The 27,481-nt window shown below is 48.7% G+C and overlaps 1 protein-coding gene across 13 annotated transcripts in view; it reads right to left on the bottom strand.

Moving 5' to 3' along the window:
• Positions 1-551: 551 nt before the first annotated feature.
• RASAL2 (RAS protein activator like 2) overlaps positions 552-27,481 on the bottom strand; it is a 165,283-nt gene continuing 138,353 nt past the window's right edge. For 5 of the 13 annotated variants that reach the window (XM_063406559.1, XM_063406564.1, XM_063406563.1 and 2 more), the window contains 13 exons: positions 26,847-26,945; positions 25,494-26,048; positions 23,572-23,716; positions 20,856-21,000; positions 19,753-19,989; positions 18,955-19,156; positions 16,482-16,681; positions 14,381-15,233; positions 10,898-11,032; positions 9,623-9,825; positions 9,123-9,210; positions 7,252-7,282; positions 552-5,443 (listed from right to left, as the gene is read on the bottom strand). In XM_063406559.1, the coding sequence (XP_063262629.1) occupies positions 5,313-5,443; positions 7,252-7,282; positions 9,123-9,210; positions 9,623-9,825; positions 10,898-11,032; positions 14,381-15,233; positions 16,482-16,681; positions 18,955-19,156; positions 19,753-19,989; positions 20,856-21,000; positions 23,572-23,716; positions 25,494-26,048; positions 26,847-26,945 (3,024 nt within the window). In that variant the 3' untranslated portion in view covers positions 552-5,312. The remainder of the gene's footprint in view (positions 5,444-7,251; positions 7,283-9,122; positions 9,211-9,622; positions 9,826-10,897; positions 11,033-14,380; positions 15,234-16,481; positions 16,682-18,954; positions 19,157-19,752; positions 19,990-20,855; positions 21,001-23,571; positions 23,717-25,493; positions 26,049-26,846; positions 26,946-27,481) is intronic. The other 8 variants (XM_063406561.1, XM_063406554.1, XM_063406562.1 and 5 more) reach the window with 6 other exon arrangements.

The raw sequence follows: 27,481 nt of genomic DNA, 5'->3' as shown, positions 1-27,481 counted from the left end.
ACACCCAGTAAGCTCACTGTGGAAGGTTTGCCCATTCACTGTACACAAGATTTCATACACGTATGAAGAATAAATGTAAATATCTTAGAATCCAGCATTTGATGTGAACCTGTAAACAATACCCATCTGCATGTCCCTGCCTCCAGCTCTGCAGCTTTGGGCTGCTGCGTGGGAATTGTGACTGAGGAATGGACTGCACAGGAAAACCGGGCTGATCACATTCCCCGGTCCGGCGGGAGGGGTATAACCACGTTAATTAACACACGGGCACTCTCTGCAGCACCCAGTGAAAAACCCCACGCCGAAGGCAGCAGAGAGCAGTTCTCCGTGTCTCCACAGCTTGTCGCTCTCTCACTCCGCAATGCCGGCTATTTCCCAGCTTCAGGAATTGATCCCATTCCCCTCCTTGGTTTGCTCAGGCTGCTCCAGGCGGGAGCTGCTCTGTCCCAGTGGGAATTCCTTCCCCTCCACCCTCTGCATTTACACAAACACAACCACAGAGCACAGAAAAGGGGGAGACTTTAAATCAGCGCAAGTTTACAGAGTCCAAACTCTTTAAAGTTAAAGTTTATTTGTATTCTTTGTAGGAATATCAATAAAAGTCCTCAAATGTATCTATATCTGTACATATTACAAGAACCTTCAAAAATTATTCACAGAACAAAAATAAATCTTCTTTAGAACAAACCCAGGCAATGAAATGCAGAAATGGATCTCAGAGACCAAACAGTCCAGTGCTACAAGCATAAAAATACGGCTTGAAAAACAAGTTTATTCCTTTTTAAAGGTGTACTTTGTTGAAATAAAAAATAAATTATTTAGAGCTATCATTGTAGAACAGTTCTGTGTAGTAACACTCTTATTAAGGCCCTTGAGACAGAAAATCTATTTTTGCAGGTAGGATTCCTGGCAGGCATGATCTGTAAGGACATGCTCATTCTCCTGGGAGTTAAGTTACTGTGGAGAAGGAAACACCTGAAAACATCACCCTAAATTTAACCCTTTTTCCTCTGGCAGACTCAGCTGGATACTTGTGGCTGACCATGCCCACCACTGATGGAAATGCACGTCATGGTTCAACTCAGACAGGAATTGTTTTCCAGGAACAACACGGACATTTTTGTAGAACACAAGCAGAATTCATCCACACAAGTAAGTATTGCTGACACGTTCCATGGACATGGCTGTAAAATTCATGGACTTCAGAGTTAAAAGCTGGTGGGTTTATGCAAGCACCAAAATATGAAATGAATATATCATGGGGGAAAAGCTCACAGCCAAACCAAAGCAATTACATGAACACAAAAATAAACCCCATTTCTTTGATGATTTATTAGATGAATAAAGAATTTATTAGTGGATACACCTCATATTCTCTAACTAGAAAATACTAGAAAATCCCTTTCCATGCTCCTGTAGTAGACTCCCTGCCTGAGTTATGCCACTGGAGAGGAATTCAGCAAAATGTGTAGTTGTATGGATCTGTGCTTTTGTAAAAAGCTGCCCATTTTTGGTACACCAGGGAAATAACAGTTGGTAATTCCTAGATGTGAAATCTATTCCCCCTAAAAAAAAAAAGGCTTGAATTCCTGGATTTACAGGGTGCTGCCCCTAGGCTGTGCTCCCTCTGTCCTCTCAGAGCCTGTCCCTGCTCACCCTGCTCACCTCTCACACTGCAGACACCACACACAGCCTGCCAAGAGGCCACACACAAGGGGCTGCTCCATCTCCCTGCCCTGCTGTGCTGGCCTCAAGCTTTCCCTGAGCACTCACTAAGCCCAGGTGGCTTTGAGGTTTGGAGAGAACCCTCCTGGAACGGTACCAACGTGGCCAGCACGGACTGAGACACCAGGATGGGGTGACTTTCCTGTTCAGTCTGAGGAACACGAGAATTCCTCCTCCAGGCTATCCAATTTTTCCTGCACTACTTCATCTGTTCCCCTGCAGTGGGAGCAGCAGCTCCTTGCACAGCATTGGACACAGCCATCAGAGTGTGCACCCAAGGGCAGCCTCTGCCACGCTCCCCATCACACGTTGCACCATTTACTCCCTCACTGCTGCAGAGCCCCACTGGCCACGAGTCTAAACCCAAATGTGGTCAGGCCCAGGCAGGGCTCCTGCTCCTCAACACACACGTGGTTTAGTGCCACTTGGATTTTATCAGTCTGGACAAAATAGAAACTGGCATTTTCCCATATTGTCAGCTTCAGGCGGCTGAAAATTTTTCTGGAAGGCTGCTTGGTAACAAACTAGGAGAGACAGCTGCCTGCAGGACTCAGGAGCAGTGTTCTGTGCTGCAGCAGATCAATTCCAGTCTTGCAGCACTGACTCTGCAACCTTCACCCCTCCGGGGTCTACACACCTGGAACCTTAGGGGAGAAACTGGAAGAGCACAGAAACACCAGCCTGCAATGAGCTATGAGACCACAGAGAGGGGTCAGGCTCTGACAGAGCCCCTGCTTTTCCTACAAGCATTCTGCAAGCTTGAGAAACACACAGGAAAAGGTGCAGTATTGGAATGATGCACTGCCAAAGACCTCACCAATATTGGGGCAGGGATTATTTCCCCTCTAAAAATCCAGGCTGAAATGCTCCCCCTATTGCAGAAAGCAAAGTGGACACCTCAGAGCCCTCAGCATCAAACCACACAGCCCAGCCAGTGACCTCTGACATTACCAGAGCACTGGGGAGCTCCAGGGAAAGGTGTTTCCCAAAATAATGCTGGAATCACTCTCCTAGAACACCACATCTGCTTCTGCCTTGTTCTGCCAGAGCAGCCCCACTCACGCACGGTCACACCTATGTCACCTGCACGGTGCCACCAGGCAGCGGCTCCCATGGCCATCCCAGAGGGACGGGAGCCTGTTCCCCCTTGCTACAGCTGTGCAATTCCAGTACTTGGCTAAGGACACGCAGATCCCACAGGAACAGCCCACAGAAAGGCTCTGTGAAAGAGGCCCTCACACGACAGCTCAACACAAGCTGGAGGAGTTGCTACGGCTGCGATGCCTGGAGGGAGAAAGGAGGAACTCAAAGGCACAGTTTGAGGAATAAAAATATCAGAGGTCAGCAAGGATTTAGAGCTGGAAGACGCTTTGGAAAGTATGGAAAAGTAACCACTGCTGAGCCAATGCAGAGCACAACCCCAGGTGTGGCAGTGCCGGCCGAGCAGCCGGAGCAGCTTTGATCCCAAAGAGCTGAGCAGGAATCCCAAATCCCAGCTCGCTGCAGACTGCTGTGCCCTCAGAAGGGCTGGCAGGACTGATGCACACACATCCCACAGCACAGGGGGCTCTGCACTGAGGCACACAACTCATGTGGGTGGTGGTGGCAGCTCGAGCATCGACACCAGAGCACACGCACTGCTCTGCCACCTCCTGCATCAGCCACTGAGCTGGGATGAATTCATTTCCAAAAATGAATTAATTAATTTCCAAAAATTTCAAATTAAAATTAATTCATTTCCAAACACCAGGCAAAGTTGGCAACAGACAGGGTGTGGGTCTTGGTATTGCCAATAATTCATGTGCAGGGAACTGGCTTAGACACTCGTGCGTTTTTCATGAGACAACCCCACACTGAGGCACCTCTCGAGGTTTTGTCTCAAATTGAAGTAAACTTTTCCAATTTCGACAGCATGTGTGAATGGGTAATCACACTTGCTGTTATCGGTATGTTTCTGTAATTAACAGTTTCAATCAATGCTGCAATAATTTCATTTACTGTGAGTTTGAGGGCTTGAAATGCACAGGAACAGCTGGAAGTAAAATTTCACACTTGACTCCAGAATCTGGGATTAAAAAAACCCACAAACCCTCTCTCAGATTAAACATTGTGGCACTTGACGAAATAATGAGAATTGACAATACCAAGCCATTTACAGTTCATCTGTTACAGGTTGTGAATGTCCCTATCTCCCAGGAGAAGGTCACTTTGGAGCGATATCCCATTCACACAGTCTGCAATCATGCTTCTATGAAACACATAGGAAAGGAATTGGAGATGAAAGCTTTGTCAAAACTTCTGAAAAAAACTGCAGTGTACAGAACTAAAGAAAAAAAAAAAAAACAAACCAAAAAATCCTTTAAAGTATCCAGAGAAAGGAAAATCTCAGCAGAAATGGAAGATCTTTCAACTGGAACTACACTGGCTAAACAACAAGTGGCTGAAATAGTGAAAATAAGCAAGCATTAAAATACAGAAATCCTCTAGAAAAAGGGACTTTTGCATATGGAATTTCCTGTGCTGGGCATGGGCACCCTTTGGTTAGCCCTTTCCCGAGAGGATTAACCTGTCTGTTCCTGATGGAGAGCAGAGAGGGAATTCAGGGTGCCGCTGCAGGGGGTGTACAGTGGGGATTGGCTAGAAATCGTTAAAAAAGTATTTACAGGTCTGTAAAGCCTCCAAACAGAAAATATAAAACTGCATTAGAACTGGGGTAAAAAAGAAAGAATCCTACCACAGAATCCTGCAGATTCCCTGTGTCTGACAGGAAGCCTGACTGTGCAAATTCCAGGAGCCCAGCTTGCTGCTCCCACTGTGTACCTTCTTCAGAAGACTGTGTTATGACAGAGTCCTGTCAAAAGGAGGTACGGGACACAGCGAGAGCCAGTCCTCTTGCTAACACGTTTGCTATCAAGTTTGCATTCAGCTAAAGACCAGCTGGGGAAGAGGGGAATAAACCCAGCTGACGAGTTTTCCTATGGAATTCATTTCACTCCACTCATGTCCTTTTCCAGCTGCTGTCTCAGGTCACCCGCTGCTCACCTCTCTCACCCACAACACACACGCACACACGCTCCCCTCTTCCTCCTCCCAGGACTGCAGTGCTTTCAACAAGAGAAAAACAACAACAACAATAACAATAACAACAATAACAACAACATAATAATAATAAAAAAAATAGCAATAATTAAAAAATCTACAGTATTCACTTCCTTTTGGTATATTACATTGGCATTTTCTGTACACAACCCAAGAGCTCCCTCTATTTACACAGCAATCCACAAGGACTTATTCTGGGGAGCCTGGTTCTCCTGGCCCTGAGTGGGGAATTAAAGCCCACCCTTCAGAGTTGCTTTTTCAATTTTATTGAATGTACAATACTATCTTGAAACAATTTAAAATACAATTCTAAAACAATTTTAGAACAATCTTCAAACAGTACAATCTTCAAACAATACAACTTTCCTTGTACAGAAGAACTATGTGCAACAATCAGTGACGGTGAGGTGTCTCGGCTCTGCTCCGTCTGGCTCTTACACGTAGGTGGTTGGCGGCACCTGCAGGGTTAGAAACTGCTGTTCTTAAATTCACCATTCTCCGTGATGGAAAGCTTGGGAGGGTTGCCATTCCGGACGTGCATGGTGTAGCGCTCCTTTACCTGCGTCAGGGCGCTCATCAGGCGCGTGTTGGCCGAGTCCAGGAACACGATCCGCTTCTCCTGCAAAGACACCCCCCAGCGTCAGAGCTGCCGCACGCCCTGGCGGGCTCTGGGCAGAGGCAGCAGGGCCAGCACTCCCTGGGCCATGGGCTGTCTGCCTCTTTCTGTTTTCGGGCTGCCACGGGCGCTGCTCCGGCCCTCCGGGGCTTTTGGGGTGACGAATCCGAGTTACAGCGGGAATTGATCCGGGCGGGGAGGCCCCACCCGGCCAGGCAGGGCAGTGGGAGGGTGTCGTGTTAATAACAGTCGTAGCCAATTTCAATATTATGTTTTAGAAGTAATTAGAAAAACAGAAACAGGCAGCAGAAAATAAAAGTGGTGGGGGGTTTCATCTGGCAGAGAGAAGTGCAAGTGGTATCTGCCGACCATTGTCTCTGTGCTTTGGATGGAGTGTGCTCAGAGTAAACTCATGGGATGCTTGAAATAAATAAATAAAGGCACAAATAAACAATAATAATAAAAAGCAGATAATGGCAGCCTGCGGTGACGGTGCAACAGCAACACAGAGAAGCAGCAGCCAAAGCTAACGCTGAGGGTTACTGGGGGTGAGGGGGAGAGGGCACTGCGGGTGGAGGGGAGATGCCATGGACAGAACACACAGAACAAACACGGAACACGCTGCTCCTAGACCCATTCCAGCTCGGGGGCTCCTGGGCCCGCCTGATTGTCCTTGCACAGAGGGCACACGGCTCGGGGATGTGTGCTGCTGAATGGACACGGCCCATCACCACACCCAGCCTGCCAACAGGGGGTACAGCACCGCAGGGGTGAGCCAAGGAGGTGTTGGCATAATCAGAGATGACAATTTCCATCTTTCCCCAAAAAATAATAATAATGCAGCTGCAGAAAGCAGTGCTACAGACAGCAGGAAGGTAACTGTGCTCTCCGTGCCACCAGCTGATTGGCTTTTGTTCTTTGAGAAGGGAAAATGTCTAATTTGCTCAACCAAAAGAAGTTGCACGTGGGAACTCTTCCCAGTCCAGCCCATTGAGAAAGAAAATGGAGGGAAAAATGATGCACAGAAGGCATAAACATGAAGGAACAGTTCAGCCACACTGCTCAGGAGACTCACGTGCTACCACAGCCCCCTGGGATTGGGATCCCCGCACATCAGTGCCTGCTACAGCACTGATCAGCAGTGTCTGCTTTTCTCAGCGGGCTCCCCACAGGGGTGAGTGCTCGGGTGCAAAAACAAAGCACAATTTTAATCCTGCTTCTGTTACAGCCCTGGAGACACCGAGCTCTGTGCAAAGCCAACAGAGGAGGAGGAGGAGGAGGCACGAGGCCTGCCTTAGCCCTCATCTTAATCCAGCTGATGGGAGCAGGGAGAACACGGAGCCAAGGAGTTACAGGCCTTTCCTCCCATGCTGAAATGAGCCCTGCAGAACACAACTGCCTCAGCAGGAATGTGCTCCTCAGTCAGGCAAAGCTTCTACTCCTCCGACTGTATTTCACCTGGAACATCCAATTTAAAATGAATATTTTCCTTCTGAAACTTTTCCTGAAAAATTTCTAAGAAGTCTTTCTGAAGAATTGAGAATGAAAGGCTGGGTGTTTTCAGACACTGCTGAGCACTCACTGAGCCAGTCTGCAAAACAGCTGGAAATCCACACTTGGAAAATCAATCTTAAAAGCACAAGCTTGGTGAGTAGAGGCATCTTCTCACTGATAGGAAAACTGCATCTACCAGGCACATCTCTCACACGCTCAGGGCACAGGGAGCAGGAGGAGCTGGAATGGGTAGGAGGTCAGTGTGCTGGGCCAGGACTGGGTACTGCTCAGCTAGAGAACTGATTGGGTTTACTTGCCTGTTGGAATTATCTCATCCCCATTTATGACCTGTAATTTAACACAGCGGAGATGTCACTTGCAATAGCAACCGGGCCAGTTCTCTGTGCAGCTGCGCCGCTCCGAGGAGAGAGTCTGGCCAGACCTATCCCTGCTCAGCTCCAGGGCCAGGAGAACAGCTCGTGTCTGTGTGCTTGGGGCAGTGCTGGAGCTGCACTGCAGCCCTCAAACCGTCCTGGGCCGGTGTCCCTAAGCACAGGAGCCCAGGTCACCCCTGCTCCTGGCAGCCTGTAACTCTTCAGCCGTGTTCCGGCCCCTCTCAATGAATCTCACACAAAAAAAGACCTTTCCTAGCCACTGAAGGAATCAGACTAAATAAAACCTTCCAAGCACGACTTCAAGGGATTGCTACAGAACCCAGCAGACACCTGGGCTCCCGTGGTGAGTCTGTTCTGAATCTTTCACCAGTTTCCTCCTCAGCTCAGGTACTCGAGGAAGGACAGTGACACTTGCACTTCCCCCATGCACTGCCTGACAGTGAGGCAGGTGAGTTTGCTTGCCCAAGAAAAAGAGAAATCATTCCTGCTCTGTTTTGCTCCTGTTTTTTCACCAGTTTCCACCACAGGTGATAAATGCTGCATCACTTGATGGAGTGTGATCAAGGACTACCCCTGTCCAGCCCTGAGGGTCTGAAGGTCTCACAAGTCAGCAGTGGTCCCCTCTGCCAGCTGGTGACACTGGGATCACAGTGGTCCACGCTCCACCTTGCTAGCCCACAACCAGCACCAAGGCTGAGATAACACACACAGGTAACAGGAAAGTTTCTTACTCAGTCACATTCTCTCCCTCTGAAAAACACTTTGCACGTTTGCTCAGTGCCACCTTCTTGAGGCAGATGGAAAATGCATCCACCCATTTCAGAATCCAGGCTGCTGCCTGGATGAGCTGCCATTCCATGTCTGTAACAGCCAGATGCCCTGACAGTGCCTATCTCAAAAAAACACAGCTCTTTGCTGCTTTATATTTTCCCTACAGTTCCACATGAGTTCAAATATTTCTAATAGCCCAATGCCATGTTTAACCATGTTCATCCAAGACTCCCACCACCACTCTTTGTGAAGGGAATAACTTAGATTATTCCAGAAAAAATTACTGAAGAAAGTTTCCAGTTGGAGCTACTGAAAAACCCAGAAGCAGTAAAGAGACCCTGCAAATGCAAATACCACGAACGTAACACGGCAGGCAGATACAAACCAGTCCCAGGTTCTGCTGTGGCATCAGCACAGACACAGAGGAAAAGCTGGGATGACCCCACAGGAAACACCCACATGCACTTCCCGCTGGGCTCCCCTCCCCACAGCTGCCCGGGGACTGAGGTGGGAGCTGCAGGTCTGTGGGAAATGGGCATTTCCCCAGCACGGCCGTGGGGTGAAATGCTACACGTGACATTCCCAGGACAATGCTCCTTTGCAGCATTCTCTTTCCTGGGCTCCACTGTCCGAAGCCATGCTGTTGCTGGCACAGCTGAGACGCATGCACATGGCAGCTAAACTATGCTGGGGTGAGGCACAGCTTGCCCAGAGGTCCCAGGCCCACACTTGGAACAACATCTACACAATGCACTGCTATTCCTTTACTCCCTTGGGATCTCACCAAGTAGCAAAGGTTTTGGAGATGTGACCAGTCCTGGGATTTGTTGCCAGGCTGCCTCAAAGCCCAGGTCAGACAGTATTAATTAAAGCCCCCAGTTATCTCCCAGAGGCAATAAGTGACATGTGTGACACTGCGGGCCGATACGGCTTGGAAGATAGACAACAGTGCTGGGGCAGCAGAGGGAACCAATAACAGGTTCTACACACAGGTTCTGGGAAATCCCAAGCGCTTTACCTACCTGTGCATCAATGATTTTCTGCTTTGCATCAATGACTGCTTGCATCTCAGCGTGATCCTTTTTCAGCTCCTCTTCAACGGCCATGAGTCTGATGAGAAAGGAGAGGGACAAAGTAGGACAGGTCAATATTATTCCCAAGTGTTTCAGGTACTCTGGCCTGTTGGTTGGACTCTGTGGCTCTCCAAGAGAAGAATTCTGTTCCTCTCAGGAAAGCTTATGTCCCCATCTGACACTCCCAGTTACCCGACCTTGTTATTTTCAGAACAGACATTGCCCAAAATGTCACTGCCCTGAAAAACTAATCTCATGTACAGATTCCAAACAACAACAAAATACCTACAGTGAGTACAACAGAGACCTAAGTTAAAAATTCCTAAATATTTTCTTGTACTTTCCTGACAATCTCTGGTGAGTTTCCACACCTTCATCTGCTCTAAGGATGGAGTGGCACAGGGGAGCCGCTCGTCCCACCCAGTCCCCAGCTCCCCACAAAGCCTCACCTGCTGATGATACTTTTCATCTGGCTGTCCTTCTCCTCCTGCTGCCTGCGCAGCCTGTCCTCACTGTCTTCCAGTCGAGACTTGTAGTCGGTGAGGAGCTTCTGCATCTGCTGCTCCTGCACCAGGAGCCGCCGCTCGTACTCCTCCAGCCGGCGGCTGGACACGCGCAGGCGCTCCTTCAGCTTGGCGATCTCCTGCTCGTACTGGGGTGGCAGGGGGGAATCAGGGGCAAGGGAGAAGAAAGGAGAGATCAGATCATGATAAAGCTCTGCTGTGCTTTAGGGGAACATTGGGGGTTTTTCCCTAATGAAAAATAAGGTGATTGAAGAAAAGGAAGTGAGAAGCAAACATAGGGGTGACCATAGAGAAGGGGCACATGGGCTCCCACTGGGCAGCAAGCTGCTCCCACGCTGTGGGGGGCCACTCTGCAGCACAATTCAAGCAGTCAGAGGGCTCTGACATGGCTCCTCAGCCCTGACTGGTCACATCCTGCCTTACCCCAGACTCCAGCAGCTCTCAGGCAGATGCTGCTGACAGTGCTCAGCTGCAGAATTGGCCTGAGCTGCCTAAACTTACAAACCCAGACGTCTGTGGGACCCAAATAATTCACTCTTCGGGACCTAATCAGTCAGAGCAGGTCAGAGCAAACCAATCAATGCAAACCAGAGCCTGTCAAGTTACTTGGCTGAGCTTTTGTTCTTCTTGTCTCTGTGGGCAATCATTTCTGCAATAGTGCCATGAATCTCAATATATTTCTTTGTTTTGGGTTCATTCACCTTTCCTAACAATCCTATATTTCTGCATCTTTGTCCACTAAATGTTCTCCTCCTCAGTCCCAGCCTTCTCAAAATACCAAACACCTTACACAACTCCTCCATCCCCACAGCAACAAATGGCTGTAACTGCATTTGGAAAAATGGGATCTACTCCTGAACAAACAGACACTTTACAGACACTTTCAGAAACAGGTCATGCAGATTTCTGTGCAGTACCTGTTTGACAGGTATTTGCCTCAGGAGAAGCCCAAGACGAAATCTCACTGCTGCTACTGATGAAAGCTGAGCTGCAGCCCTGCACAGTCCCTGTGCATGTCCCTAAGCTATGCTCAGTCAGGTTAACAATCCTGATTTACTTTATTTACAGAGTTAGTGATCACTGTAACCAATATAACCCGTGTGAGAATGTGTGACGCTGTGACAGCAGGGCCCCAAAGTCCCTCTGAACTCTCTGTGGGGTGCACACAGCACTCAGTGGCACCCCCAGAACCAAATGTACCTTCTCAGCATGCTTGATGTCATCCAGGTTCTGGGCTATGTCCTTCTTGGTGTCCTCGTACTGCCCGTTGTTGAACACCCACGCAGCCGTCCTCTCCACCGGCGACAGCGTGGCCGAGTCCACCGGCGACTGCACCTGGGGCACAGACACTGTCAGCATTCTCAGAGACACTGCACACAAAGCAGCACTGAATTCCAGCTGGAGGAGAAAGATACCCTGGATCTGTCAGCCTCAAAGGTTCCCCCAGCAGGGATACTCCATCCTCCCTTGATTTTAGACCTACAGCATCTACCTGACTCCCTCTAAAACCAATGCGCTTTGGAAATTTTTCTTCCTCTCCAAGTGAGCTTCTCTCTGAAAATGTTCTTATTTCCCAATCCTGCTCACATCCAGCTCTTCCCTTTGCCACACTGTCAGCAAGGCTTCCTCACCCTGCCACGACTTGCACAGAGAACACAGTGACAAAGCTGTGCTCGCAGCGTGCTCAGGTGAGGCAGGCTGGCTTCCCTGGAGTGCTGAGGAGCTCAGCTTGGGAGCAGCTTCCTCAGCCAGGCTGGGACAGACCACAGCGGAGCATGGGACTGCATAGCCTGGGTCTGGGCCAGTGTGGCAGGCCTTGAATGTGGCAGGGAGGTGGGACACGACCATGGCAGTGCCTGCCAGGTTTGGATGGTCCACTGCAGCACAGCCGCCCTGCCAGGGCCAGCTGTGCTGACTGCAGAAATGTCCAACCACTTTGGAAGCTTTCTCTTTCCTCTTCAAGGGAATCCAAAAGGGGAGCCAAGAAAAAAGACAAGAAACTCTCTGCCTGGCTGGGGAAAACATGGCTTGCTATAAATTCCAAGCAATTTTCACGGACAAAGACAAGTTTATAAGCGCAGGAATTAGCATAATTACTTCTGAAAGAGCAACATTGTCTAATGTTTTTGAGAAATGCAAAAGACCAACTTCTCCCCAACTGCAGCTTCTTTTTGTGCCCAGGCAGCTCTTCAGCTCCCTGCCTGGCCCAGTGGTGCACCCAAGTGCACTGTGCTCCCTGCCTGGAGCTTCTGAAGTGCCAGTCTCAGCCAGCAGCTCTCCATGGGGAGGGAACAGCTTCCTTAGGAGTCAGGGATCGTGTCACCCTCCTGCTATGCTCCTCCTGCTCAGGGTGACAGGGCTGGTGGGTGCTGGATCTGCTCCCACAGCTCAGCTGTCCTGAGCAGCCATGCACGCTCCAGCATGGGAAGAAGCCTCAGCAGAAATGTAAAGGCAAAGAAAATGCACAGGAATTAGGCACATATCCTTGGATTTAAGCAAAGGCCTTTTCCCTAGAGGGAAGTCTTCACAACAGGAAAGCTAACAGCCCCTTAGGTGTAGTGTGGCAACCTGGCAAAGCTCCTTAATTCAGATTTCTTTGATGACATTTGCTGTCAGGCAGCCAGAGCAAGGGAGACCATGGACCCTGCGTGGCTGTGAATCACTGGAGAAATCAGGAACAGGACGGATGAACGCTCTCACCACCCACTGGAGCTACAGGGGACTCAGACAGCACAAAGGTGACTATAAAGTACATCCTCAGCCCTGCACCAGACTGCTGAGCAGCAGCAAACCTGGCCAAAAAACCTTCCAAGTGTAGGACAGAATATTTCCAGCAGCCAAATTCTGAAAGCTGTCGAAGACCAAGAGGATGGCAAGTCACACACACTAATGGGTTTCAAGTTATTCTCTAATAAAGGGCAAAAAAGAGTTAGTCTGCTAGGATCATGTATTAATTCCCCTCTTTGCCTCTTTTCCAGAGAACACACTGACATTTCTGTTCCCACCTACCTCCTAAATGGAAATGGAAGGCAAAAAGTGACCTCTCCCAGCAAACAAAGGGCCCAGCTCTATATTCAGAAACAAATGGGACTTGTAGAGAACAGAGTCTAATAATTATAACGCCCACAAAACATGCCTAGAAAGAACATGCCCAGAAAGAACATGCCCAACTTCTCTTTTCTCCTTCTCTTTTTTAAACAAGAACAGAGTTCCACAACAAGATTTGCAATTAAAAGGACGCAATGGAATTTGCCTTGAAAAAAATGTTGGCCACTCAATTTGGCACCACTCAAGACCTTGTTCATGGGTGTGGGGAAGAAGAGAACAAATTGATTTCTCTGAATAAAGCAGGAGCAAGTACTCTAAAGAATCCAGTGGAAACAATTAGTATAGAAAGTACATGGGAAAACAAGTGGATGCACATCCCCTTCACATTTATCCTTGTTCCTGGCCTAAAATGTGCCACCAGAACAACACAAGGCCTGTCTGTATTCCATAAGCACCTTCCACCTAGCTGTGCCCCTATGCCCTGCTGTAAAACACACATGGCAGGAAGACACAAACACACACACACACTTCAAATAACAAACAATTACTTCTTTGGGTATTACTAACTTGGCATGCTAAGCTTTGGTCTGTGATTCAGTGTTTCTGGTCTTGTACTTCAATGAACTTGAGGTATCAAGGTAATTTTGAAGCCCTGATTGCTGCTGGGTTCCCAGGTTTTCCTGTAACATTCCGGAGTTTGCTGAGAAAGCTCCACTGTCAGGGAACACCAGGAAAACCTTGGGCAGAGCAGAGATTGTTCTGCCAGCTTCACCTCACAGCCCAAAGCCTTCCCCCTGCAAAAGCTCTCACCTGCAGATCATGTTCTGTACCTTCACTGTAACATTGAAATACTCACTTCCTCTTTAAAATGAAACTAATTTAGGAAAATATTTTCATACACCACAAATCACAACAGGATTATTACTGGTTTTTTTAACAAGATAAAGGAATGTTGGCTTTTTGGCAGGAAAACCTTGATTTATAGTTGCCTATGAACAACTGATAATGTGCATTAGGAATTGGTAGCTATAAGCACTCCTTCCCAGAAAAAATTTGCATTATTCATTGTTTGAGAAAATTAATGAAAAAGCAGCACTTATTTGAGGACCAGCAAGAGACTGCTTCATCATGGTGAAATATGGATTTCTCCACGCTTTAGACAACTGTGCTTATTTGTTATTTTGGCAGCAGTTATTCTGTGATGTTTTATCTTTGTTCATTTCCCTGGTTCGAGGTAGCTCTGCTTTTAAATTAGCACCACAGGGCAAACGCAGTCTCACGTGGTGATCTGAACCACCATTTGGAACAAAGCTGCTCCTGCTTTTTTTTCCTTTGTACTCAGGGAAATTTTCCAGTTCTGTTTCTTTCAGCAGGTTTGCTGCTACCTTAGTAAATGGAAAACAGTATTTTTAAAAAAAAATTTAGGACAAAAGCATCCCAGTGGCACAGATAAGGTGGCTTGCCAAGCTTGTGAGGGTGACAAGCACGACTATTCCTTACGCTTGCTACTTATGGCACTGCTCCATAAGTGCTGCTCCTCTCGATCCAGCTGCACTCCAAGGTCAAGAACGCTTTGGAGGCCCAGGAGCCCTGGCTGCAGACCAAAGCGCAGGCCCGGAGGCAGGATGTCCTTACCTGCTGCGTTTGCTGCCGCTGGATGGCGCGCACCTTGGGCACGGGGCTCTCCCGGGAGGACGAGGACTGGTGGCGGGAGCGGTTCCCGTTCTGGAGGGGCTCGGCGCCCGCGGCCCCCGAGGCCCCGGAGGCGCTGCCCGTGCTGCGCAGGGAGGGGCTGTGCGCCAGCGTGTGCAGCGTCTTGGCCCTGGTGCCCGGCCCGGCCTGCTCCATCTTGCGGATCTGCGCCTGGCTGCTGCTGTTCTGCCGCGGCAGCACCACGGGCACGTGCTTGTCGGGGCGCCGCGCCGAGTCCTCGCTCTGCGAGCTGCGCTTGGCCGAGTCCTCCAGGCTGCTGTTGCTGCGCCCGCTGGGCTTGAAGTCCTCGCTGTTGCTGCGGCTGCGGGAGCTGGCGGTGCTCAGGTTCTCCGGGCTGGAGTCCACGGAGGCCTTGGCCGTGGGGGGGCTCGGGTTGTTGAGCTGGTACACCGGGTTCTGGAACGACAGAGGCCGGAGGCTGCCCTGCTGGTTCCACGCCGGGTGCAGCGGCCTCCGGACCTGGGGAGCGCTCTGGGGGGTGCTCTGGGTGTCCCACAGCTGTTTGATGTTGGCCACCTGGGTGACGGAGAGCTGGCTGCCCGCCAGGCGCAAAGGCACGTCGTGCATCGTGGAAGCAGTGTCACTGTGAGCTGTGTGAGGGTCCTGCAGGTCCATCAGGGAGATGCTACGTCCGTTGGGCAAGACACTTACCTTCTCATCCTTGTCTGAGCAACTCATGCTCTGCGTGGATACTTGCTGCACCAGCAGTAAGGTCTTGCCCCTAAAATGTCCATCTACATTTTCCTGGGTTGGAGACTTCATCTTGTTTATGTCACTGTGGAGCGGAAAGGAATTTGGTTAATTTTTGAGCAGCCAAGACCCCGAGAGATCTGTCCCAGAGAAGTCTTTCTACCTCACTTAACCTCCCCCCACTGAAAGCTTCAAGGAGCCAGACTTCCTTTTATGAGCTCTTTGTGTGCAAGTCAGAACACACTCTTCCTTAATTACCACTTATCTTGGAGAATTGTGTTTGATTCGAGAAGTCCTTCATCTTTATTTTTTTCGCAGGTGAAATCTAAATCCTTCCCGCTAAATCCTCCCCCCTTAGTCACCTCTGTCTCTAGCAAGACTTCGGAGCCATTTAACCCTTTGCACTGCATAACAAGAGATGGGACAAAGGAAAATTGCCTCAAGTTGGGCCGGGGTTGGTTTAAACTGGGTACCAGGAAAAATTTCTTCACCCAAAGGATTCTCAGCAGTGGCTCAGGCTGCCCAGGCAGTGGTGGAGTCACCATCCTTGGAAGGTGTTTACATGTGGCACACCAGGACATGGTTTGGTGGTGGCCTTGGCAGTGCTGGCCTAATGGTTGGACTTGATACTCTTAGGGCTTTTCCAACCTTAATGATGCTACGACTCTGTATTGTGGAGGTCTTAAAATTCAGCAGGAGTTGTGTGAAGGCTCCTTCAGAGCTGGATGTAGATTCTCCATCTCCAGGGGATGGAGAATTGCACATGACAAACTGGCCCTTGTACCTGACAGCACAGGTACTGCTCTGGGCCTGCAGCAGCCGAGCCCTTTGGCAGCTCTGCCATGTCACAGCTCCAGATTAACACTGTTACAGTGTGAGAAATGCTGAACAAAACACAGGAGGGACTGTTTCTGCTGTTCCACAGCTAATAAGTTTCACCTACGGCTCAGTTTTTCCATTAGCAGTCTGATGGCCAGAAGGAAACACGACGGCTGACCGTGCACTCGGGCTGGCAGTAAATCACAGAACTGCTTTCTTTATCAGCTCAAGCCATTGACTCCCAGAGATGTGGTTGAGTTCTGGGTAAGTCCACAGCTCCAGGTGCCCAGTGCCACCCCGTGCCCCCTTACTGGGATGGTGCATTCCCCGTGAGAGAGGCCTGAGCTCCCCTTGCCACAGCGGGGCCGGGGCAGCCAGCTCAGGCGACAAAGCCCTCAGCCCCTGGAACCACAGAATGGCTTGGGCTGGAAGGAGACCTCGAGGATCATCTCGTTCCAGCTCTTCACAGCTGGAACAGCCCCACAGCTGCCCTCGAGCCCCTGCTGGGACGTACCCATCGGTGGGGTCCTCAGTTATCTTCTGAAGTCCTGAGGAGAGACTGCCAGCCACATTTGGGCTGGAGCTGTGCTCCGTGAAACGCTTCAGCTGCTGCTGCGTGGGTGTGGGGCTGGTCATGGACTTTGTGATATCCGCAAGGATACGAGGGAGAGGTCCCAGTTTTGCCACGGTTGCCTGTAGGAAGGAATTTTCACCCTGATTGGATACAAGCACCACGACATCCGCCGGGTTTTGGTTTGGTATTTTTTGGTAACGATGCACAGAGGCGGAGGGATGGAGTGGAAGGAAGGAGGGTGGGTGGTTGTGTGCGGGTGTGCCGGGGTCGTAATGCAGTGTTATGGAGCAGCGCAACGACGGCGACGAGATGGATGGAGGAGACGAAACGGGGTGCAGCAGACATTGAGGAAAGAAAAGGAAATAGAAAAGAAATTAGGATTGACCCCCAAAAATAAAAATCATGCTCAATAAAACAAAACTACTGCCATTCCAATGCAAAACTATCATGCAAAGCACACTGAGTCTCGGGTGGGTGAGGTCAAAGTGAAAACTACGGCATCTGCTCATTGAAGGGCATTCAAAGGCTACAGATTCAGCTGGTGGGGGGAACTTTCCAGGCAAAGGGTGTCATGTGGTAAAGGAAATGCATGCCAACAGATGAGGGGGATCATGAGAGGATCGCAGGGGTTGAGGGTGATGAGGAAAGGGAAGGTTTTCATTTCATAAGCCTTTCATTTTTGGTATCCTACATGGATGCCATCTCCTTTTGCACCACTATCAACAATTAATTAAGCCGTTCTTCCCTACTCAAACATGAAAAATAACTGCATGAGAGCACCAGTGATCCTCATCCCAGTATCACCCCGTGAGCACGGGATGGAATGTGTGGCTCCAGTTACAGGTTAGCTCAGTGCTGGCCAGGCTGAGGGTAAGAGCAGCTGGCCTTCAGCAAGGAAGGCTGCTCCTGCAGGCCCTGGCTTCTCACCCCTCTGGGCCACTGCTGGGAGATCAGCTACAGCATCTCCAGGCTCCTGGGACTGCAGGAAGAAGGCGAAGGAGCTGCAGATTTATTAAAAAATTAAAATTCTGCTACAAAACCTATGTTCTTCTCAAAGATACTCTTGTTTTCCCCATAAGCAGGTACTCAGCCAGCTTGGCTCCAGGGAAAGGTCTCTTTACAGACACTTTCATACAGCACTGTGGGTATTAAAATCTCCAAGGTGGCTCCTCTCATTATTTCCCAGTCCTTCCCTACAGTCAAGCCATAATGCATGTAACTTTGCCCCTTAATTCTCTTTTTAGGAAACCACTGTACCAGCTCCCAAGGGCCTGCTAGGACAGATCCATACATCTAACCTACAGAAAGGGCCAGGCAGATCCATACATTTGGAGTGTACACTGTGTACATGTATGAGGTAAATTGAAAAACAAGATCATAACTTATTAACAATCTAAGATTAATATACAGACTGTCCTTTTGAGTCAAGGGCATTTCAATTTACTCTGACTCTGATTTTTGTTTGTGCTTTTAAATAATGTACAGAAAAAATAGACACACAACCAATAACTACTTTGGCAAAGCCTGATGCAATAAATATTGAGTGCATTGCTATTCACCTTACTTCTCCAGTTTCAAAAGAAAAATATACAGAACGTAGACAAAATAATGCACCTCTAAAAATTGAAGTATGGAACAGTTCCAAGCGCTTGGAAAAAAAAAAAGACTCGCAGTTCAGCTTTTCTGGGCCTTATCCATCACCTTTGCTACCAAGATTTTAATGATTTTGGTTCTTGCAAACCCACACAGCTAAGGAAGAGCAAAGCCCTGCCTTTCCTCCCTCTGCAGCTAAGTGGAAGCAGTGTTCATTGGCGGTGGTGTCTGCTGGGATCAGAAGAACAGAAGCTGGACACTGCACCTGAGCTCAGCTCAGGGCACAGCAGAAGGCATCTTGCTCTGCTGCAGGGTGGCACTCGGAGCGGATCCAGCTTTTTACATGGCACTCCTCGTGTGCCAAAACCAAAGGCTGCGGAAATGAGAGCATCTCAGCAGGCTTTGGACCGGGCTCTGGATGAGAACAGCTCCTCAGGGCCAACTCATTCCTCCCTCAGCACCAGGGAGGGCCTGCTGTGCAGCAAAGCACCTCCCTTAGCACCACCAGGGCACAGCAACACGGCCTCTTTCTGTCCAAATGCCTCACTCATGAGACAGGACCGGCGGCCCAGGGAATTTCAGGCCCACTTTCAAGCAATGCCTTCAGCACCCGGCCTTCTCCTAAAGGCTCCGCAAAGTGTCTGCTCTGCTGCTGACACGCCCTGCTGCAGGCCCTGCTCTGAAATCACGGGAGGAGCGGCTGTGAAACAGCACTATCAAACATTCCCTCCAAAGCCCAGCTTCCCTCGATATTCCCTGGTGTTTATTGTTGCTATGGTACATCCCTGATTCGCCCTCCTGGGCCTCCAAACAGCTTTACCTTATCCAGCTGGGACACAACCTCCCACAGGAGGGAATGCAGCACCGAGAGCTCTTTGCCCAGGTCGATGTAGCCATCATATCCAGGCATGTTGGAGATGGTATCTGGGTTAGAGAGCTCCCTCAGAAAACGCTGCATTCCTCCCCACTCGTGTTCCAGAAATTCATTCATGAAGGCCATGTACTCTTCCTTAATACCAAACCTGCAGGAAAGGGAGGTGGGGGGAAACCCAGTCAGTAACCTCCACACGATATACAGAGTACAAGTGCTTACAGACAATTACTTAAACACTTTGGACCTGCCTTTCTGAAGATTTGGAGTATTTAAAAAAAAAAAATTCTGAAGATTTTGAAGTTTTGGAGGAAAAAATCCACACAGACAATTTAAGAGATTCACTGCTTTGTTGTACTTACTTAAATACCACTACCTCACTGTTTATGTTACAAATCACATCTCACCCCCCTCCCTCCCACAGATACTCTCTCTCTCCTCCCATGCAGGAGATGTGCCATGCCCTTTGTATCATTCAACTGAGAATTCTGGAGGGAGAGAGCATGAAAATCACAGTCCCTGGTGGGAACAGGCACATTCACTACCATGCTAGTGCATGACTCCTCCTGGTTTCATGCTGTGTCCCCTGCACAGAATTCAGCACAGCTCCGATCTGCGCCGAAGAAGGAGAATTTATCTCACATCTAAGTGAGAAGATTCCCCCTTTCCTAAAGCTGCTTCAGAGCCCCAGCTGCCTGTGAGCACAGGCGGGATCAGGCAGGTTCCAGCTCCCCTGGCAGCACCTACTTGGCGAAGTTGGCGAGGTTCTGGATGACTTTGGCGATGAGGGTGAGCGTGCGGGAGGTCTGGTCGTCAGGGTACTCCTGCATGAGGTTGAAGAGGCTGGGGGACATGATGGCAGGGCACAGGAAGCGGAGGAACAGAGAGGCACTGATCAGCCGTTCACTGATGTCCTGCTTGCCCCTGCTCAGGCACTGCTGCTTCCAAGATGCAAACACCTCCTTCAGCTCACGAGGGAACACGCTGAAAGGCAAAAAAAAATGGGAAATAAAATCGCACTGGCAATGAGATGCAAAAAGTTGAACTGGTGATCAATCACCTGAAATACCTACCTGTGAGAAAACATCAGCTCTTTTTCACCTCCCCTTTTTTTCTCTTTCTCTCTAGTCTAGGTAATGTCATTAGGCATCTATTCATAGATCCCCATTTAATCTGGTGGTGCTTAAGCAGTCTTTAAAGCACCCCTTGTTCATATGTGTTAAGTGAAGGCATTTCCAGACATGCTGATTTGCAAGCTAAGAACTGCTTATCCATTGCTACCCCGGAGCAAACAGGGTGTTAGAATACTGAAAACAAACTGAGCTCATCTCCATATCTGACAGTTTTTCCTTGCTTGTTAAGCTCTCAATACTGTGCCTTCGCTTCATGCCAAAGCAGAAAGGCCCCTCTTCTTCCACTGCTACTCAGAAACAATCTGCCACTGCTTCCTCCCTGTGATTTCCTGATCAATTCCACACATCTGACGGGTCTAAAACTTTTCTGAACAGATCAAAACTAGCAGCTTTTTATGCCAAGTCCAAGCTAAGCTGTTATTTCCCACTTTATTCCCTCCTTATCCAGTCACACTCAATATGTGTTCCCTTGGCAGAGGATTTGGGCAGAAGCCCCCACAGGTGTGGTCTGTGGGCTGGGACCCCTCAGCCTGGGCACAGGATCCACCTGCACTCTGGAGTGACGTGCAGGGAGGCAGTGAGGAAAGGGGACAAAGGCCTTTGAAGATGGATGGGGCCGTGCTCCTTCCCTGTCCCACTGCTGCTCCCCCAGCCTCAGAGGAGGAACAGGCACCTCCGAGCAGACGGGGACAAAGAGAGGGAGGGAAGATGCCTTACCAGTAGGAATTGATAATCTTGCAGAAGACCAGCTCACAACACATTTTCAGGTTGCACTGATGATCTGCTAATTCACTCTGTGAGCACCTGCTGGGATCTGCTTCACAGTTTTCATCAGACTCGTACACAGCCTTGATAAACTCCCCTGGAAAAAGGGAAGAGGATGAGGGACCAGTTGCAGCAAAAGCCTTCTTGACTGACACACCTTTAAATCCTGCTTATGTCTTTGCCTGGCAGCTGCCTGCCCTGCCCTGGGTGTCTGCAGTTCAGCCTCCAGACACCTGGTGTTGGGGACAGACTGCTCCCAGCCCTTTCCCAGCAGAGCACAGCCTGGCTCTGATGCTTCAGCCTCCTGTGCCCTCGCTGTCCCCAAGCACAGCTGCAAAACCAGGATGGCTCTGCTTAGCAACCCTGCAGGCACTTCCCTCATGGCCTGGAGAGGAAGATTTGACTTGGTATTCCAACTGTGTTATCAACTCTGAAATTATCCACAGTCTTAGGAATGAGGCTGTGTGCTATTTGTCTTCATAATTTCCCCAGGAAATGTGCTGGCAATGATATTTATTTATATTATTTCTAAATCTGCCTTTTTTTAATTTTAAGAAGTGTCACCTTGCTCTTGAATAAGAGTAATACCAAGCACTAGCTAGATGCTGCTAATTTTCTCAACCTCTTATATCAACACCTTACAGCATTTTTATGGCCTGCATTCATCTTTCAAGCTCCTTGGCATTTCTGTCACCCTTCTCTTTCGGCATCACAACAGAAACTGCTCACACACAAACCACATGAAGCTGGCTTTGTCTGACAGGCTGGAATGAACCACTCAGTGGCTTCCCTCCTCTATATGCAGGCATTTCAAGTGATTTTTAAACTGTTGGGTGTTCACTAGGAAGAACCCTTTATTCATGGGTTTAATGATTCAATGTCTTTCAAGTTCATCTCCTCAGATGATCTTGCTGGCTCTGAGCTAACACAAGGCTTGTTTGTGCAAACGGGATTTGTTTTTAGCCTTTGCTTTCCTAAAACCCTTTAAACACCTCTCAGCCCCTTCCCACATTTCAGTTTGGTGTTGTTGCAAGCAAAGCAGGCACCGCATTTTCTTAATTTTTTTTCTTTTTTGTGATGGGGTCCAAAGCATTTCTGCTGAGGGCATTTAAATCTCTCACTTGCAAAACTGTTGGCACTGCTTTTGTTGAGCTAATTCTGTTTTGACTCTTGTTTACTGGCTAATATTATCCTTAAACATATTTGAAACTTGCTCTTTGTGGCCCACAACACCCTGCTATAATCAGATATAAGATTCCCTTACAGACACGTTACATTGCTAACACCAACCACAGTGTTGTTAATCCTCTCAAAGAACAGGGCAGCTGAGTAAAATGCCATTTAAAACCTGACAAAGAATTAGATGGGGATATTGTCATGAGCAAAGTTGCCCTGAGCTGTAGACAAGCTGGATGGCCTTAGGGGCATTTTCCATCTCTCCTGCCTATGATTTACCATCTTATCACTCAGCGCTAAATGATGTATTAGAAGTCATTAATGTTAAAAGATTTTAGGCAATTACTGCACATTAAGGAGCTTGCAGTCAGCTGTGATGGAGTGGTCCCACAGCTGATGTTCAGCCTGCTGAGAAACACAGCCCAAAGTCCCAGGCTGCTCCTTTCTCTGAACCAGGTGAGAGCCCAAGCTGGGACTTACCCTCAGTGGTTCTACCCAGGAGAATAAGGCTACCAGAACAGGCTCATTGCACTTCAGAAATGGCAAACTGGATATAATCCCAGGGATGACTACACTGACCCTCGGAGCACTAATTTAGCCAGCTATCTCCTTGATGCCTTGCCAGAGTCTGGGATTGCTGAGGACAAGCGAGACTGCTGGGAAAGCAAGCTGCTTGGCTTTTTTTCCCTTTTTTGTGAAAGGATGTGGTGTGGGACTTGGCTTTGGCTTGATCTTGTTTCTCTTGTATCAATTTCCAAAGCTTTCTTCATCCCAGAAACAACAGGGAGTGGGTGGCTCATTGTGCAACTGTGGATAAGGAAGATTGTGCAGAGTCGCTAAAACCCGACTTTGGTGTGTCTGCAGAGGACAGCGAGCCTGGCTTTGGTGCCCTTTATCTTTGTGTGGCCAGGAATTCCCCACGCACTGGCTTATGACTAGAGCAGAACCTTTCGGTGGAGGGGAGACAATAACAAAATTATCAGAGTCCACCCTGGCACCTAACAGTGGGCAGTGGGGAGTAGGAGCTCACAGGATGGCCAGGCAGTTTTAATGAGTCAGTGAATAACGAGCACTGGGGATAGGCACATGCAAGAGGCTTCCCAGACAGGATGCATCCTGATCTCCTGTCCTGGGATGCTCGGCAGCCTTGCAGCCTCACTCCCTGGCCTTGTCTCTCTGAGGGCTATGTGTCAAAACCCTTTTTTCAAGCCCATTTGTACATCAGATCGAACAACCACCATTGCTCACAAAGAAATTGCAGTGTTCCACCTCTTTATCATGCTAGAGACACAAAAGAAAGTTACCCAGAAAAACAGAACATGGTAATACAAACTTGAAGAGGGACTCAGCTACATCAAATCGAGCTTGCCTTGCCTTGGGTGCTACTCGTGCAGGCACTGAAGAGCCCCTTCCCATCCCACCCCCGCAGCTGCAGACACAGCTCAGGGCAGCCCTGGCTGTGCAAACAGGTGGCAGACAGGCAGTTTCTTACCCAGGGCATCCTGGAGGTACTTCTGTCCTACCAGCTTGAGGTACTCCTCAATAGCTTTGGTAGCGAGTGTGTTCTCCCTGAAGATCAAGACATCGTGTTCTGCACAACGATCTACCTCAGCCATCACCAGATCTGTCAAGAAGTCCTGAGGGAAAAAGGTCAAATGGCAAAGGGATTTTAACCAGCTCAGTCCTGCCAGGCTAACTGCAGAAGCCAAGAAAGAAGGATATTTCAGGATAATAAAAATTGCTCAGCCTGAGACAAGGGGTGCAGCTGCTACATGAAGTAAGGGCTGAGAAAATAGCCAGGGCTCCTCTTTGGTGTATTACACTTATGGAATGATATAGATCACAAATTATAAAGGGTGAAGAAAAAGTCTCTAAAAAATATCTTTACAGCCAAGCTTTGTTTCAGTTTAGCTCCAGAACTAACCAGTTTGTTTATCAGAGGCTTTGTCTGTTGTAAGAAACTGTGCCATTATATTTATCCTTACTCCTTACTCCTTTATAAGGAATATTCCATACAAACAGGGATTAAAAAACCCAAATTGGAAGTGATGCACAAGTTATTGCAGCTTGATGATATTTAAATAAGAATGGCTTAATAAATTAAATTCACAAACCAAAGTGCTTTAGGATCTGGGGGAAAAAAAAGTTGACATTCAACTTGCTGGTTATCTACATGGCTTAACTTGAATTGAATACCTGCCTGTATTCAATTGTCCAGGCAGGAACTGTCAGCAAGCCTTGATACAGAGAATAATCTCTTGATATAGGGTCTAATTCTACAGTAATAGTTATTCCCTGAAGTGGTAACTTTATTGAGTCAACAACATTTAGTACTCTTGTTTTTCAGTCCATTATTGCTGTTTCTTTTCAACAAAATCCGAGAGAATTCTTTTCACCTGGCACAAACTGGGAACATCCAGCTGTATCCCCAGGAGCAGAAGTACGAGCTGGAAATACCCTCTCAGGAGCTTTATGGCAGCCTGAGCCACCTGGCACCTCCCATAAATGGAGGTTCAAAACTCCACACTCCAGGAATGCAAAGTTATAACACTGATTTATCAACTTGTTGCAGCTGGCACTGCAGCAATCCAGAGCGTGTTTTCCAGCAGGGTTCCAGCATGATCTTAGCTACCAGCTTCTCTCATCAGGTAACTTAAGGAAGGTGTTCCTGTCACACGCCCCAGCACAGAGCACCAGCCATCCCCAGATGTTTTCAAGGGGCATTATGCAAGCAAAGGACAGGACCTGTTCTGGAATAATTAGATGAGGCTGTCCCTCGGATGCTGTTTACAGCCATCCTTCACATCTCTGTCCCTCTGACTCGTGCTTTACTCGCTCTGGCTGGTTTCAGAAGCTGCCTCCAGCGTGGCACTGCTCACACAGCCCCTGGCAGGCAGCAGCCAGGTGGATCAATGCGCGCTAATGCTTCCCAGAACTTCCACCACCCGCAGGATACTCTCCCATGAGCATTTGAAGAGATCAGTGTGCACCCAGAAGTCCTGAGAGCATCCTTGGGGCAGGTGGGCTCACCATTAGCTGGGTATAGATCCCCCAAATGGCTGTTCAAAGGCTGAGCAAATCGATGGCGGCATTGATCCGCTGACTCAGCGCTGACTCAGCGCCGGCACCCGCTGCTCACTGGATCACAGCCTTATTTATAGAAGCAATTCTCCAGTTTACCAGCCTCTTGTTCACTCATCTCTCAACCTACAGCCTGATTTCAGAAATGCAAGGGCAGGTTCCTGAGTGCTCAAACGTAGGTGCCAGTTTTCAGAAGAACATTACTGAGTCCTCCCGCTTACACTTTGCACACAACATCTGCTGCTGCTGCTTATTGTCATGGGCCCATCAGTTCCCCCAGGGAATCCCTTATCAGTAGCCAGAGTCACTCCAACAGGAGCCACCAGTGCTTACCTTGGCTCTCCCCGTGCTCTGAAGGATGTGCACCAAGGCAGAGGCCACCTCTTCCTTGTTCTTGACGCTGATGACAGGCTCCAGCACGGAGCACAGCAGGGCGTAGTTGCTGGTGACGTACTCCCCAAACTCCTTGTACTGCTCCATGGGCAGGATGGTGATGGTCTGGTAGCGGGATTTGATGCGAATGGAAGGGCCCCCTGACTTGCCTTTGTTGGCTGTAGGGGTGCTCACTGGGTACCATTTCTCCACAAACTGGCGGCCGGTCACGCTGGCCGTGGGGATGTTGACCAGGCCTACGTAATTGTTCTTGTCCTTTTTCTTTTTCTTCTCCACGTCCTTGTAGATGTGAACTGTGATGCTCTGAATGTGTGGGAGACTGTAGAACTCAAAGTGCTCCCCCCAGAAAATGTTATCTGCTTTTGCTTTGCTGGTGGTGCGGGCAAAGAGGGTGTCATCAAGGCACAGCTCACAGAAGTATTTCTTCTTGGGGGTCAGGTCCTTGGCCTCTATGATCCAGAGGCGAAGCACGTTTTCAGCTCGGCGGCAATTGTCCTGTGCAGAACCAAGAGATCAGTTTTGATTCAAAACCCCTGAAAGTTGAACATTTCATCTTCTAAAGCTGCAGCAAAGGGCTGCCTTTTCTGTCTGAGGTAAGGACAGAGTCAGAATTCAGAATCAGATTGTCTGATCCAGAGAGAATCGGAATCTCTAGAAAATTGGACATTTTCTAAAACAGAGGCAAAGGACTGTCTTTTGTATGTCAAGCGTGTTGGGGACTAGAATACTTTTTTTTCTTCTTCAAAAGCTGTGTTTGAAATGCTTTAGAAAACAAACACTCTGCACAAGAGCCTGTCCAAGGCTGCCAGAGTGGTGAGGAATCCCAGAGCACTGTTAGCCTGGCCCTGGCAGGGAGGATGGCAGCTATGGAGTGACTTATCAGCTATTTCCAGCTGATCTGTAACTTGATTCCTCCTCTCACTCTGGCTCCAATTTGTAGAATGTTGTTTTTTTGGGTTTTTCCCCACCCCTATCTCTGCCCCTAGATTAAAACATGACCCTTATGAATCCATGCATCTTTCCCAGGTGCGTGGCTCAGAAATGCAGCCTGCACCCCAAGCTGGCGCTGGGGCAGGATCAGGAAGCACGCCGGTGTGGATTTACTCATTAAAGCTTTGACCTACTGCACTCCCTGGAATAGCACACGGCAGCTTTGGACACACGGCTGAGCGGATGGCTCCCCAGACTAAATTAATTGAGGATGCATCTGTGGGAAGCCCTGGTACACTGGACTAAAATCCAATCATACCACCTCCATTCCCCCACTAATCTTATTTTCGCAGTTTCTATTACCTTCATCGGCTGCGATAGTCTGCGTATGTTTTCCATCCACCAGTCCCTCTCTGCTGCAGAGGAACAACTGAAGCATTTATTGCCCTTGGAGTAGGTTACCTGGAATGAATAAATGACAGACTGAGTTCAGGCAAGCCTAGGAGACACGGAAGAGGCTGCAAAAAGCAAGGAGGAAGATAAACAACGCTTGAGTAACAAAGTAAATATGGAAAAGGGAGGTAAAAATACAGCAGCCTAGAAGGCAGAGAGGATAAAAGGCCCAGGAAATGCAGGGTGCAAAAGAAGTTTGAGGTTATCTAAAACTGGAGAAACAAAAGAATTTATATAAAATTAAGGGCACCAGAGGCTCCTCTTAAAGACTTTTAAACAAAGCTTTAATCAGCCAGTAAATCTATTCCTTTTTTAAACAGTTGTTAATTGATCTGTGGCTATTAAAGCTTGCCCATTTCCCTGCTAAGGCCCCGGGGCAGATGGTTTGGTCACTAACAGTGTAAAGACAGAACAGACAATGCATTCACATAAGGCAAAACACACTGGACACGATGACTTCAGTAAATACCAAATATTTCCAGGGGTCCACATAGACAGCAACAGCCTAAAAAACCCAAGGGAGTTGTGCCCTGCTCCAGCCCTGA

Source organism: Prinia subflava, chromosome 10 (assembly GCF_021018805.1).
Source record: "Prinia subflava isolate CZ2003 ecotype Zambia chromosome 10, Cam_Psub_1.2, whole genome shotgun sequence".
NCBI lineage: Eukaryota > Metazoa > Chordata > Aves > Passeriformes > Cisticolidae > Prinia > Prinia subflava.
The sequence above is the reverse complement of the archived record's forward strand: the minus strand, read 5'-3'. Positions and strand labels throughout refer to the sequence as shown.